We start from the raw sequence: 15,638 nt of genomic DNA, 5'->3' as shown, positions 1-15,638 counted from the left end.
AAAGAATTAGATGACATTTTCAGTAGATGTAATTAATATCAGCACTACTTCATAGGCAAGACAAAATAATCTGTCACTGAACACTGCAAAAATTAGCAATTATAATGGTATTTTACTGTAAATATCATTATGGTAAATATTCAGGGGTAGCAAAGAAAAGGGTTACAAGGATATTTTTGGATGATTGGCAGGTCACTTTTAGGTGGAAGTATTATCTTATTCTTTATCCGTTCTTTTAATGTTCCACCTAAAAAAGAAAAACACACACACACACACACATAGATCAGTCAGGAAATGAGGAGAGGCAGTGAGGGTCATTGGAAACCTTTGTTGGCTGCAGTTTGAGACACTGATGATTTCTTTATGAAAAATCTTCAATCAAAAGATCAATCAAAATGACTCTTTCACACAATGTTAAGTTAAAAGGAAGAACAAATGAAGAAAAGCCCTTGACTGTGATGGTTTCCAAGACCTTCCAAAGATGACTTACTTTGAAATAGGGTGAAAGAGTTTATTTTGAGGTTTTATTTTAACCTCTGCAGTATAATAGTACAATATGCTATTTTATTTCCTAAGTGCCAAAAAGCTATACCACCTTTATTCTGGAATTGAGATTTGTCCATCTCTTCATTTATTCTAAACTTTTACTTAAATATTATTTATGGACTTTAACTGAAAGCATTTGAGATAGGAAAATTCAAAGCTGAGTAAGAGGTAACTTACCACACCTGCATAATGAACAAGCTCAAAGTGAACTTCATATTTTTTCTTATCAGGCTTGGGCTTCTGGAAGTGATCTGACTTCTCAAAATGGTTGTCAAAAAGTTTGGTTTTGTAAGTCATGTCTGTGGCCTCAGGAAACATGCATTCTTCGTCAAGGATGGAAAGGATGCCCATGGGCCTATTGAAGAAGATTGTGAGCAGCAGGTTTTAAAAAAAAGAACAGAAATAACATGGTGTGGGGGGTGGGGCTGTCGGTGTCAATTCTTTCCCAGAAACCTACTTTATCAGTTCACAAGAAAAGAGTTGTCTATGACAATGTACAACCAAGTTATCCATATAGTAAATATCTATTATATACGTACTAGGTACCAGACACCAACAGGAGTTGGGAATGAGCCACATACATTCTACCTTTGAGGTGCTTACATTCTAATGGAGGAGACAGAGAATAGGAAAGTAAACACAGGTCAGTTTCGTTTCACACAAGTGTTCTAAAGAAATCATGCCAAGTAAAGACAGAATGAATGGGGGCTGTGTGTGAAGTAGTTGACAGTAAAATCCTCTGAAGAGTAAATTCTGAAAACTACTACATGACTGGTAAAATAGCTCACTAGGCTAGCTTGTTGTTTTGCCTGCAACCCAGGTTCAAGCCTGAAACCCACTGCACTGAAGGAATCTTTAGTACTGGGGTCTCTTTCTCTAACAGAAAGAAAGAAAGAGAGAAAGAAAGAAAGAAAGAAAGGAAGGAAGAAAGGAAGGGAAAAGGGAGGGAGGAAGAAAGAAGAAAAGAGAGAAAAATAAATGGAAAGTACCATATATAGATTTATTTTATTTATTTTTCCTCCAGTCCTCCAGGGTTATCTCTTGGGGATTGGTGCCAGCATTAAAAATCCATTGCAACTGGCAGGCATTTTTTTCTTTTTCTCTTTCTTTTTTTTTTCTTTCTTTCTTTCTTCCTTTCTTTCTTTCTCCTTTTTTCATTTTATTAAATAGAGAAATTAAAGGAGGGCGAGGAAATAGAGAGGGAGAAAGAAAAATAGACACCCATAGACCTGCTTAACCACTTGTGAAGCATCCCACACCATAGGCAGAGAGCAGGGGGCTCGAACCTGGATCCTTGTACTTAACTAGGTGCACCACCACCTGGCCCCTAGATCTTTTCAACTTAGCCTGACAAACCCATCCTAAGTGGAAAATGAATTTTAATATTCATAATATTCATAACCTACCAAATATCACAACATAGCCTAATCTATCAAAGTCAGAATACCTACCTCAGCCTATGGTTTATCTGAGCACCTTCTATAATTTACTGCATATTGTGTTAAAAGAAAAGAGAAAGAAATCTGTGAAAAGATTCATTGTTTACCCTTGTGATCTCATTACAAACTTGGAGCTGAAGTTCTCTGCTGCTCCCCAGCATCACAGAGAGAATGCTAGAGGACTGTGAGCACAAGCTCTCTAGGCAGAGAAAAGCAGAGTACAAAAAACCTGAGGCAGGATTACATTTGGCAGGTTCGAAGTTCTGCCAGAGGCAAGTGTAAACTCAGCAAAGTTAGTGAATTTGGGACCTATGTACAAGATTAAAATAAGAGGTAAACAATGTTGAATCCCAAAGGCCTCTCAGGGAAGACAAGTGGATTTTACTCTAAGTATAATGGAAGACCTTTGGAAATATTTTTTTAATTTTATAAATATATTTTTATTTTTTTTGGATAGAAGCAGAGAAAAGTTGAGAGGGAAGGGGGAGATAGAGAGGGAAAGAGTGACACCTGCAACACTGTTTCACCACTTATGAAGCTTTCCCCACTCCTGCAGTTGGGGACTGGGGGCTTGAACCCGGGCCCTTATACATTATAATGTGTGCGCTCAACCATCTGACCCCCCACCCCCACTTTGGAGATTTTAGCAAGGATTAAATTTAATTTTTGCTTGAAACAATCTGTGAACCAAGTTCTGGATATGATCCATATAAGAAAAAAGCCAGTGGGACAACAGTACTTTTTTATATTTTTAAAAGTTTTTATAAAACACACACAAAGGGAAATCAAGGCTTCTTATGTTTTTACATGTATTTTTTGTATTTCTTTATGGACCACACAAGTATTTCTGAAGTGTCTTCAATCACTCTTCCAGACAATTTGTGCTATAATCAGACATGGGTTTAGGCTCCACAGCATCAAAACAAGAAAATATCTATTTCTCTAGGATATTACTGAAGTCGGCTTCCTTTAGGGATGATGGAATTTTACACAAAGTATGTAAATGTTTTAACGCAAAATGTAGGAGCGATTGAGACTAGGGTGGAGGGTGGGTAGGGGTGGGGGAAGATCACTATATCTTCAGGGTCTTTTCCATTTTTCTAGTGCTCAGGAATTGCAAAGCTTCTAATAAACATGAGGCCCTTCAGCAAATTAATTTCCAAATAGGATGGAGAAACAAAAGTAATTATGTTCTGCCTCATAGCATCAATTATCTTATACTACATAGGAATGTATTTGAATCAGTTGCCCAGATTCAGAATATTAGTGTTGTAACCTCTCCCTCTTCAACTCACCCTCCTTTCTCACATCTTTCACCTTCTCTTACTATTTTCTTTTTTGCTGCCTTGACTTGGGACCTCTTGTTTCTCACTTGCATTGCTATAACAGCTTGCTGACCACCTTAACTTTAGCATTTCCTCCCACTCATCATATATACCCTCAGACAAAACATTACCCCGCCACTCAGCACAGACCCACTGCTAAAATGTAAGGGAGATATGAATTAAAATCCCTTCCCAATCCCTTCAAAATTTGAACCTTTTTTTTTTTACTTCTAACTGCGTCTGTATATTCTATCTCTAAACTAACTGACATTTTAAGAGATGTTGTTTCCTGTTTCTACACCTTTGTTCCTGCCACTCCTTCAATCAGCTCAGTCTTTCTCTTCACCTGCAGAAATTTTATTCATTCCTTAACATTGAACCTCTCCCACCAGGTCTTCTTAGATTCCTACAGGCAGAGAGGCAGAAGCGACCTCTGCTCTTCTGAGTTCCATGTGCCTCTGCCCATGCCATTATTGTATTTATACTGACACATATTTTTACATCTATTAGACTTACACTTCTCCTACTTGGCTGCATACATCCTAAAGGCAAGTACTATTTATAACAAATGTTAAGTCTTCCACAGCACTTAATTCAAACTCTTATACACAGTAATGTGGAACAAAGCCTAAAATTAAGGCCCAATAGTATGAGTGCCTTGACATCTAGGGAAAACCACAAATTCCCTTCTTCATTATTCTCTCTAGGCAAGATACCCCAGAAAACTAACCTCCTTTCTCCAGGAGACCATGAGTAATGCAACTTTCTGACAACCCTCAAAATCATTCAAACAAGACAATCACTTCCTCCTAGTGTTCATCTCACCTTAATGTTACTTAAAAACCCACCTCCAATGAACCCTGTTATTCATTCTATTTCTAAGAAAAGGTACCAAGTGGCCTTGTCTGCATCTGGTATCCTCTTCCTACATGTAACTAAATGTGACTGACTGCTGTCAATCTCATCTGTCCTATGTTGGGTGTCATATATCCAGCCATTCTCATAATATGAGGGCAGGAAGTGCTCCTTAATCAAAGCAATAACAAGAAAGTGATGAAAGCAAAAAGCTACTAAATTAATTTACTTGTTTAATAAAAATACCAGTTAAAGGCTTAACCTTAAGATATATTTCAATTATATTGAGTTCCTTGAGTACCGAGGTGATTCCTCTGACTGGATTTTCATGTGACTGTTACATAGTAACTCCCAAAATGACTAAAATATAAGTTCACAGCACATTTCTATTAAGTAATTAATTTGGCAGAATAAATTGATTTCACAGAATGAATCACATCATGCTTTGAATACATGGTGAAAACTAAAATATTCAGGCTTAAGCTTTGGGATGAAGGCTACTTTGCTATGGCCAGTAGTCAGGCAGAAAGTAAGTGTTGTGGGGAGTCGAGCAATAAATAGCGCAGCAGACTAAGTGCAGGCGGCACAAAGCCCAAGGACTGGTATAAAGATCCCAGTTTGAGCCCCCGGCTCCCCACCTACAGGGGAGTCACTTCACAGGCAGTGAAGCAGGTCTGCAGGTGTCTTTCTCTCCCCCTGTCTGTCTTCCCCTCCTCTCTCCATTTCTCTCTGTCCTATCCAACAATAATGCCTTCAATAACAACAAAAATAATAACTACCACAATAATAAAACAACAAGGGCAACAAAAGGGAACAGATAAATAAATTATTTACAAAAAAGAAAATACGTGTTGTGAACAATAAAAATCAAATATACGGACACTATTTGTATGCATACAGGGTATCTAGATTAATGCGGAGCTTTTCATTTCCACCAAAGCACTGCTCAGCTCTGGCTTATGGTGGTACCTGGGCCCAAACATAGAACTTTGGAGTCTCAGGCATGAAAGCATGTTTTTGCATCACCACTAATCTCCCAATGATTCGGTTTGTAATAAAGGTACCATAATTAGTATATTGCAAGGTCTCCACTTGAGAAATAAGAGCACTTACTGACAACAAACTACCAGAATGCAAAGTATTCTAGAAGCTTATTTGAGATATCTGATACAATTCACAACTAGAACATGAAAAATTCCTGTTGTCTTGTGATGTACAAGTAAACAGAAACAATCAGAATTTATTCATATCAAGGCAAGTAAAAAAGTTGCAAATGTGATCAAATTAGGCAAGACAGTTTGAATTCAAAGCCAGAATAGATGATTAAAGTTAATTTTCTCTCACAATTGGCAGAATTTTAAAACCTTATTCTAATCTCATCCTGAAAAAGACTTTTCTCCAAAAGCTGAATTACTAGCAAAAGGCTGTAGTCTCTGAAGACTACATCTTGATACTTACATGTAAGCTTTAGGGAGACAGTGCAGTGGTTGTGAACAGGACATACATGTAAGAGATCTCAGGTTTGAACCCCAGAACCACTAAAAATCAGTGATGATCAGTGACTTGTCAATTTTTTAATTTCCAATATATAATTCTGAATGTATTTGTTAGAATAATAATAGCAATGATCTGTTTTATCAGTATCTATGAAAACCTAAATATGTAATCATGTTAGTTTGCTAATATGTAAATTTCTTGTGCTTAAATTCTAAACAAGCTAGATTATTTCAAGTAATAAAATAATTGTGACCTAATCCTATAATAGATTTGCTCACTGCATATATATGTATATGTGTATATATGTGTATATATATATGTGTGTGTATCTATCTATATATATATATGACTGAAGACCAAATTAATAATCAAAGTTAATGTCAAAATACATTCTTAGTTTGATATGTACTTTTTTCTAAACTTAAAACATTTAAACTATGTATAAAAGTTCTTTTTTCTTATATATTCACATAATAAAAGCTCTAAGACATTTTATACATATTGATATATTTTACTTCCTTTGACTATAAAAAGACCCCATGATTCATTCTATTTCAAAGAGTTAGTTTTATCATTAATATTTACTACAAATCTTCACACAGCCTGAGCCAACACAATACATCTTTTTTTAAAATACAGATTGATTTCAAGAAATGTTTTGATAGTTCTCATATCTTGAAATCATAGTCAAAGACTTAATATTCTTCTTCTATCATCTGGTCAGTTTTTCCCCCGTTTTTCCCTTTACACCAGTCAAAAATATAATAGAAAATTATATCCATATTAGTAGCATGTTATTTGAAATAACTGAGTGTGCAGTGACTGTGACAATAGGTTCAGCTCTACTAAAAATTAGTAATATTCACAAATCTCTCAAGACCTGAATAATGTCTGTGTTCTAATTTTCGACCTGAAAGTGATATCTTGTCATAATCAGAGTAAGTAGACAGCACAGGCAAGAAATGCCAGAAGCTAAATTGGTCCCTTTAAAGAGCTCCAGTTCTTTCTTATTTCTAATGAGAAAACTGCAGCTTCAGCTGTGTCAGTAAACCATTACCAGATTGTGGCTAGGTCATAATTATTTTTAATCAACTCATTATTATTTTTTTTTATCAGGCCACCCTTCACCCAGGAAGTTCACAGGATATAAAATAAAAGCAGGGAATCCGGCGGTAGCGGAGCTGGTTAAGTGCACCTGGCGCAAAGCACAAGGACCCACGGGAGGATACGGTTGGAGCCCCCGGCTCCCCATCTGCTGAGAGTCGCTTCACAGGTGATGAAGCAGGTCTGCAGGTGTCTTTCTCACCCCCTATATGTCTTCCCCTCCTCTCTCCATTTCTCTCTGTCCTACCCAACAATGACAACATCAATAACAACAACAACAACAATAAAACACACATACTAAATAAATAAATAAGTAAATAAATAATAAATACAATGTAACACTCCTGTTAGAAATTAAGTAATGGGGGCCAAGTGGTGGCGCACCTGGTTGAGTGCACATGTTACAATGCTCAAGGACCCAGGTTCAAGCCCTTGGTCCCCACCTTCAGGAGAAAAGCTTCCAGAGTGGTGAAGTAGTGCTACAGATGTCTGTCTCTCTCCCTCTCTACCTCCCCCTTCCCTCTTGATTTCTTTCCTTTTTTTAAATTTATTTTCCCTTTTGTTGCCCTTGTTTTTATTCTTGTTGTAGTTATTATTGTTGTTATTATTGATGTCGTTGCTGTTGGATAGGAAAGAGAAATGGAGAAAGGAGGGGAAGACAGAGAGGGGGAGAGAAAGATAGATACCTGCAGACCTGCTTCACCGCCTGTGAAGCGACTTCCCTGCAGGTGGGGAACCAGGGGCTCGAACTGGGATCTTTAAGACTGTCCTTGCACTTCACGCCACGTGTGCCTAACCCACTGCGCTACCACCAGACTTCCTTCCCTCTTGTTTTCTGACCGTCTCTATCCAAGAAATAAAGATATATTTTTAAAAAATCTTTTAAAAAGAAATAAAATAATGTCCATTTTAAGGTAAAATTTAGTTTCATCTACATAAATATAACTGATCAGACAGTTGATGAAATTCGAAACTCATAAATGGCAACAATATGTTAGTCACACAGGCTCCTTCCTGACAGAGTTGAGAATCAAATGTGACAAAAGATTAAAAATTAAAGCTAAAATCTTCAGAAAGGTAAGAGGACTCGGCTTTCGCAGACCCAGACCTCTCCCCAGAATCAACTGCAATCCTCTGTTATAGCAAGATGCAAGAGACTTGTAACTGCTAATATTTCTCCCATGCTTGCTCCTATGGACAAAGCCACAGAAAAGACCATACAATATTCCCTTCAGCAAAACTGGCTAATATGTCCCAGAGCATGCAAAAAGATTTCAGAGTACAAATAACACCACTGCATTCAGAAACCATACACTCACTGTAGCTAATTTACTAATAAGCCGTGAAGTATAGTCATAAATTACTTAAACTAACTGGTACTTGTCCAATTAAGTAAACAAACTGCATCCTGCAAGGTAGTGGCCTTGAGGATTTATGGCAGCTGTTTGTTTGCATGCTAATTTGCCAAATTTGGTTAAGCTGCTTTGGGTCCACATATTCACCTTATGTTAATCAGTTAGGCCCTACCATGCCCCTATTTTCAGCACTGTGTTTTCCAGTCAAGAGCATGACTATTTTTTAATCTCGACAAGTTTCCTCATGCATGAAGAGTAGAGGCCATGCATAAGCAGCAAATGTGGAGCGACAGTCTGTGTTAGAGATGATGGAGTAGTGTAACTGACATGGGAGTTTAGTTAGAACGTCATGGGTGCTGCACACAAAGACCATTAAGAGAAAATGTGCCGCGTTCTCCAGCCCCATTTCCCCTCCCCTGAAAGAGTCTGAGTTCGGACATGGATCAACATGGAATGCAGTGACAATCCTCCTTAAAATGAAAACAGATGAGAAGGGAAACTGTTATTACCTTTTCAATAAGATCTATGCAGGCTTGTAAATCCAGACCAAAGTCAATGGGCACCCAATCAATACCTTCTTTTCTATATTCCTCTTGCTCCAGAACAAACATGTGTTGATTGAAGAACTGTTGTAATTTTTCATTGGTAAAATTAATACAAAGTTGCTCAAGGCTGTTATACTTTAAAGACAGGAGTGGGTAAGAGAAAAAGAAAATAAAAATGGAGAAAGTGATAACTATCCGAGGGGATAGATATGTTAATTCTATTGACTGTATTGATTATTTCACAACATATATGGCTATCAACTAACCAAAGTATTCATTTTAACTGTCAAATATACCTCAATAAAAAAAACACAATAAAAGTGGAGTTCATCTAGAAAAAAATTAAAGAGGAAAATCATAACCTAATCATATGCTGTCAACCTTGAAAGTAACAAATGTTCTATTAAATTCTCCTTTAGATATATCCACAGACTAGAGATTATTTCTATAAAATAACACTTAAAATGCTAAAATTCTAAATGACAAGAGTTATCTACCTCTATTTACACTTATATGAGACAGACTTAATGTATTGTTATTAATTATAATCAATATATTAACACCTCTATGCAATGGAAGTAGATGTTAAAATTTGCACAGAGTGAAATGCATCATAATTTGTCTACATTTTCTCATGTTTGATACACAGTTTCTAATCTTGTAAATATTCATTAACTATGTTCTTACCACATACTTACATCAAGGATTTCAAAACCAGTGATGTCAAGAATGCCAATAAAAAACTGCCTTGACAGGCTGATATCCAGAGCCCTATTGATATGTGCCACCAACCATTTAAACATCCTTTCATATATTGACTTGGACAAGGCACCAACAGTGCTGGTCACCTAGAAATCACATGGAAAGCATTCCATCTGACAACAGTGTTAATTTTGACCCTGGGCATTCTCTATCAGCAACAACCTTGTAGTAAAATCAGGACATATTTACTTTCTCTAGTATTATCATGCTGTTGAGATGACATATGAGAGAAAATACAATAAAATGAAAGGATACAAAGAGAAGAAAAGAAGACAGGTAAAGAGAGGAAGACAAGAAGGGGAAAGGAGGCGATCTGGCTTGATGCTCCCCTACCAAAGTTGCCTCCTTCTTCCAGTAAGAGAATTCATATTTCTCCTATCAAAGAAACAAACATCTTGGAGTGGTATGGCAATGTGTTCTCAAAGCTATTATTCTAAATGTGGTCATAAGACCTGCAGCATCAACATCACCTGAGAATTTGTTAAAATGCCAGTTCTTACAACTAAAAATTATACTCAACAGTGAAAAGCTGAAAGCTTTTCCTCTGAGATCAGAAAGAGTAACACAAGTACCCCCACTTTTATTCAACATGGTATTGGAAGTCCTAGATAAAGCCAGAAGAAAAAATAAATGTTATTTGTACTGGCCAGACTTAAACAGCCTCTATTTGGTTTTATGAACAGAAAAACCCAGAGGACTGCATCTCTCTCTCTCTCTCTCTCTCTCTCTCTCTCTCTCTCTCTCTCACACACACACACACACACACACACACACACATACACACACACACACACACACACACACACACTAAGAAATAAGAAATAAATACAGTAAAAAACTCAAGCTACAAAAGCAATATACAGAAATCTGTTGCACTTTGTACCAGCAAGGAGATTAGTACCAAATAACAATTGCTCCAAAAAGAATAAAATGTGAATATTTTTAAATGTGAATAAATTTAGCCAGTGTAAAAACCTGTACACCTGAAAACTACATACTTTTTATAGAAACAGAACAAAAAAAAAAATCCTACAATGTGTACAGAACCACAAAAGACCTCAATCCTGAGGAAAAAAAGAACAAAGCTAGAGATGCCAACTCTCAGCATGCAGCATCTGGTCTCAGACCTGAGTCAGAATTTGTACTCTAACACAATCCCCTGGGGATTCCTCTGCACCATACCATAAAGCCAAGAAAATGCAGGTATACTAGGTTGGGAAGCTGGAATTTTAATCCTATTTCCTGCTCTTCTTGCTGCTGCTATGAATAAACTGTATATCCTTTGGTGAGTGACCTATACTCTCAGGGCTGCAGTATCTTCATCTGAAATAATGTTCCTAAGGTTCTTTTTAGCCTCAGCTCCTACTTTTTTTTATTACTTCTGCTCCTGAAGTTGCTTTCAACTATCTGTAGGGAGAATGGCAATTTAGTGCATCATTCTGCTTAGGTTCTCCTATTGTAAAGTTCAAACAGCATTCCCTCCCTGGAGGTGTGTCAAAGGCTCTAAAGTAGTATTAAACCTACTAGGGAGAGCTCCAACCTCTGTGCCTGGATTATGCTGTACAAATACAGATCCTACTTCCAGGATGCAAAGCCGCTCTGCTGTAGTAACAGGTTTCTGACAGACTCCTCTTAGGAGTAAATTTCAGCTGGACAGCCTCCAAGCCTAGGAGCAGAATGTGCTCCAACCACTTAACATTTAAAATAGGCCTATCACATCCCTCCTTCAGCTGCCCAGGAGAGAGCATGCAACAGAAGCCAGTTGGTGTCTGGTGGTGATTTACTTATGAGTCATTCACTCTCTGATCAGTTATCTTGAGTCATTTCCACAGTATTCCATAAGCCTGATGGCATCACAGTTGTTTTTTGGTTTTTGGTTTTCTCCAGCGTCAAGAACACAACCACACAAATAAAGTACTAAGAATGTTTTTTTATCCCCCTGGGGCAGTAAGGAAATCACATTCTGTCTACAGCAGTCACAATGAAATTTTAAAAAGAATATGACTACATGGAATGGACCTGGTTTATTGCACCAAAGCAAAGGATTCTGGGAAGGGAAGGGGAAGGAGAAAAGGGAGAAAACTTTGAGGGCCTGGAAATGTATGCATATGTAATGAATCTACTGTAAAGCATTAGCCCCCTCAATAAAAAAAAATACTATTTCTAACAAACAATTTCTAAGACTTTGTGAGAATGATCATGGCTATCTTTGGGAGAATAAGTACACAGAACTTTGGTGGTGGGTACTGTAGAACCATACCCTGTCATCTTACAATCTTGTAAACCACTAGTAATCACAAATAAAAAATGGTTTTAAAAAAGAACATGACTTTCTTCTTTAAATTCCAAAATACTCTAGAAGTAGAAGTAGTTTTGTCAGGCATAGAGAACAACAAAGAAACACTGGGAGAAAGCCTGGAGAGAGGGAGAAAGTGATGATATCATGCCTGCTGAATGAATAGATGAAACCGATAAACCAATATACTGCTGAATAATCATTTTCATCACATTCTGTCCAGTGACTGAGGCATCAGCTAAATCAACATTTCCACTACTTGGAGACCCCCCCAAAAAAAAAAACACTCCTGTCTTACCAGCTCTTTTCAAAATAACCACACAAACATTTTTTACTAGTGGGGGGCAATGGTGCATTGTATATAATATTAAAACAATAAATTGTGGAGTCAAATGGTCACATTTTTTCAACCTTAAGTCATGTTTTCCTCATCTATAAATAAAAATACTAAAATATAGGGCGGGGTGGATAGCATAATGATTATGTAAAGAGACTCTCTTGCCAGAAGCTCTGAAGTCCCAGGTTCAATCCCCCGCACCAGCATGAGCTAGAGCTGAGCAATGCTCTGGTAAAAAAAGAAAAAATAAAATAAAATATGAATATCTCAGGATTGTTGGGAGAGAGTCACAGAGACAGAGGATGCATATGTACATAGTATAACACTTGGCACTTGGACTTCTCTTTCCATCTGCTTTCACTTCCTAATCCTCATTCCAGCACTTCTTAGTGGGTGGTATTACTTTGAGAAGTTAATCTTTTCACTGTTTCTAACTATACAGTGTAGCTATGAATAAGATCAACTTTGGGGCTAGGAGATAGTTTGACAGCACACCTTATGGTGAGTGAGGGCCTTGTTTCAATCCCCACCACCACGAAAATGCATGGGACAGCCAAAAAGAGCTCCATAGATGGTGGACTGGTGCTTTGGTGTCTCTCTCTCTCTGTTCTCTCTCTCTGTCTCTCACTCTCTCTGATAATCTTTATTTATTTATTGGATAGAGGCAGCCAGAAATCAAGATGAAAGGGAATGGTAGAGAGAGGAAGAGAGACACCTGCAACACTGTTTCACCACTAGCAAAGCCTTACCCCTGCAGGTGGGGGCTGAGGGCTCAAACTGTGTCCTTGCACATTGTAACATGTGCAACCAGGTGCACCACCACATGGCCCCTCTCCCTATGTTTTCTCTGTCTCTTCATCTCTCCTACCCCCTCACTCCTCCCTCTCTCTCTCTCTCTCCATATATATATTTAGGCTGAAGAAATCACTTAGCAGTATAGAACTTGTGAAAGTCCTTGCTTCAACCCCCAGCATCATTTAAAGTAATAACAACAACAAATAAGATCTACTTTGCTGTTAGATTGAATGAAGTAACCATACAAAGCACTTAAGATAGCATCCAGTTGATAATCAGTTGCTACTGATTGTTACTGTTTTATCAGCATTATGCATCTTCTTAAAATTAAAATAACTGAAGGGGTCCGGAGGTAGCACATTGGGTTAAGCGCACGTGGCGGGAAACGCAAGGACAGGGGTAAGGATCCCGGTTCAAGCGCCTGACTCCCCTGCAGCTTCACAAGCAGTGAAGCAGGTCTGCAGGTGTCTGTCTTTTCTTCCCCTCTCTGTCTTCCCCTCCTCTCTCCATTTCTCTCTGTCCTATCTAACTATGACAACAATAATAATAATTACAACAAGGGCAACAAAAGGTAAAACAAATAAATAAATAATTTTTTTAATGAAAATGAGAGTGTTTCTGAATCTTAGTACCTGGGAGTAGAAATGCAAAACATCATACAATGTACGGGACACTCTCACAAGTAAAAATGTCGACCACCCCTCCAGTGAGACACTGAGGAATTCAATTTCCATAAGTGGGGTGTTCAGAGAGATGAAGATAGTTGACCAAGATCCCAGTTAGCATTAAAGATAGAACAAATTCTGTATAGTGTTAACACTGCAAAAATTTTTTCCATCTTTTGCAATTGCCATCAACTCTATTCTTAGCAGTGACGATTGTCTCTATAAATTCCTAGAAAAGAAAATCCTTACATTGTGCTTTCTTACTCTGTCGGCTGGATCGGCGGGGGGAGTTGAATATGAAATGAAGGGTGGGGATTTTTTTTTCTTTTAGTGTTGAACAATAATATATTAGCTTGCTTCACTGATTCTATCACAGGAAAGGTTGGTGTGGCAACTCAGTCTCTAAGAAGACAGTATTAAGGAGGCAAAGGTTTAACTTCAGTCTTTCTATAGGACCATTAGTTTTATACAAAGGAAGTCCTTTCTTTATAATCACAGCATATCATGCATGCATGCATGTTTTGGCAAATATGTTTTTTTTAAAAAAAAAAAAAAGAAAGGAACTGCTAAACACCTCTACCTCACTACCAGTAAATAGCTCACCTACATATCTTGCTGATCATTGTTCAAGTTTAATTCCATTTAGTTTTCAGGGCTCTCTCCTAGATGCTGAGAATACTAAGACAGATTAAATATAGTCTATGGTGTCAAAGAGCTCAAGTTTTCAGAGAGAACAAAAATGTAAGCACATTCAGTATACCTGAGAGTATGGCAGAGACAGAACTATTAACAGAGCAAATAAAACTAGGAAATTGACTTTGCTAGTTGTTGAAATGTTTTGAATAACATAGGCATATCAAATATCTTATTAGGCTATTGATAGTCAACATAATTACCTTTTGTCAAACATTTACACCTTTAGATATGTTGGTCTCATTTACATATTTTAAAGATACAGGGAATATGGCTATCTGTGTCTCTCAGATGTTAACTGCATGTCCTTTGCAACATTCTTTATGTTCAGTAACCTTTTGTTTCCTCAGTTTGAAAAACATGAGTTAAGCCTTCCTGCCCTGCTTTCCTCTTCATATTGTAAGAACATAAGGAGGTAATATATTTGAATGTTTCATATATATTATATGTGATAGAGAAAAATCTGTGTCTTCACTAACCTATTCTTTCCAGAGAGATTACAGTTCTCAGTCTCCTTGTAGGAAAGGGTATAATTTGACTAGGCCTCACCAACTGAATAATACTAGACGTGGTTGTCCCATCTAGTCCTCAGCTATTAAGACAGATATACTTTCTTTACCTGTTATATTTTCCCTTTATACAGCTTATGTAACTAAAAAATGGTAATGGGTAGAGACATGTGCCTTTGTTGGGCATGCCACCCCTTTAATTAGGTTTAGCAGAGATGTACACCCAGATCCTCAGTACTGAAGATATATAAGAAATACACATAGAAGAACCAAAGAACTACTGGGAATGGAGAACCTGCACTTAAAAGGTCCATACACAAACTTACTCCACTAGGTACTTAGAGCAGTAATACTAGCTCCTAAAGTGTCCACATCATAGGTGAAGGAACTCCACTTATCATTCTGATGTCATTTGAATGAAAACAAGAAAGCTTTAAGCTTTAGGGATATTCACTAGGTCAGAAACATTGACAAGTACCATCTTGGTAGCATTTCTTTCTTTCATTTTTTAAAAATATTTTTATTTGTTTTATTTTTAAATATATTTCTATTTATTTATTCTGGATAGAGACAGAGAGAATTTGAGAAGGGAGGGGGAGAAAATTTATACATCTAATGAAAGAATTAGATTTCTTACCAATAAACAAAGCACAAAAAGTAGCAAAAGACATAAGTAGCAAACTTAATTAAAACAACAAAATTAGGCAAAACTATATAACAGATGCATTAAGATAAAAGACCAGTAGATAAAGATACAAAGTGAAACATCAGGGATGGGAGAAAAAAATATATAAAATTCAAGAGTGTGTTAAATCCAAAATAGAAGATCATATACATAGAAAATTATATCTGAATGTCATGATAAACACACAGTAAAATTTTAAGAGGATGATAAAATAAAGATAGAGCAAACAA

At 37.1% G+C, this 15,638-nt stretch overlaps 1 protein-coding gene across 1 annotated transcript in view; it reads right to left on the bottom strand.

Annotated features, from left to right (window-relative positions):
- MYH15 (myosin heavy chain 15) overlaps positions 1-15,638 on the bottom strand; it is a 184,432-nt gene that overhangs the window by 106,961 nt on the left and 61,833 nt on the right. The window contains 3 exon segments of the mRNA XM_016187700.2: positions 724-901; positions 8,632-8,801; positions 9,365-9,514. Coding sequence (XP_016043186.2) covers positions 724-901; positions 8,632-8,801; positions 9,365-9,514 — 498 coding nt within the window.

The sequence above is a fragment of the Erinaceus europaeus genome, chromosome 9, assembly GCF_950295315.1.
Source record: "Erinaceus europaeus chromosome 9, mEriEur2.1, whole genome shotgun sequence".
Classification (NCBI taxonomy): Eukaryota; Metazoa; Chordata; class Mammalia; order Eulipotyphla; family Erinaceidae; genus Erinaceus; species Erinaceus europaeus.
This window is presented reverse-complemented; position numbering and strand designations above follow the sequence as displayed.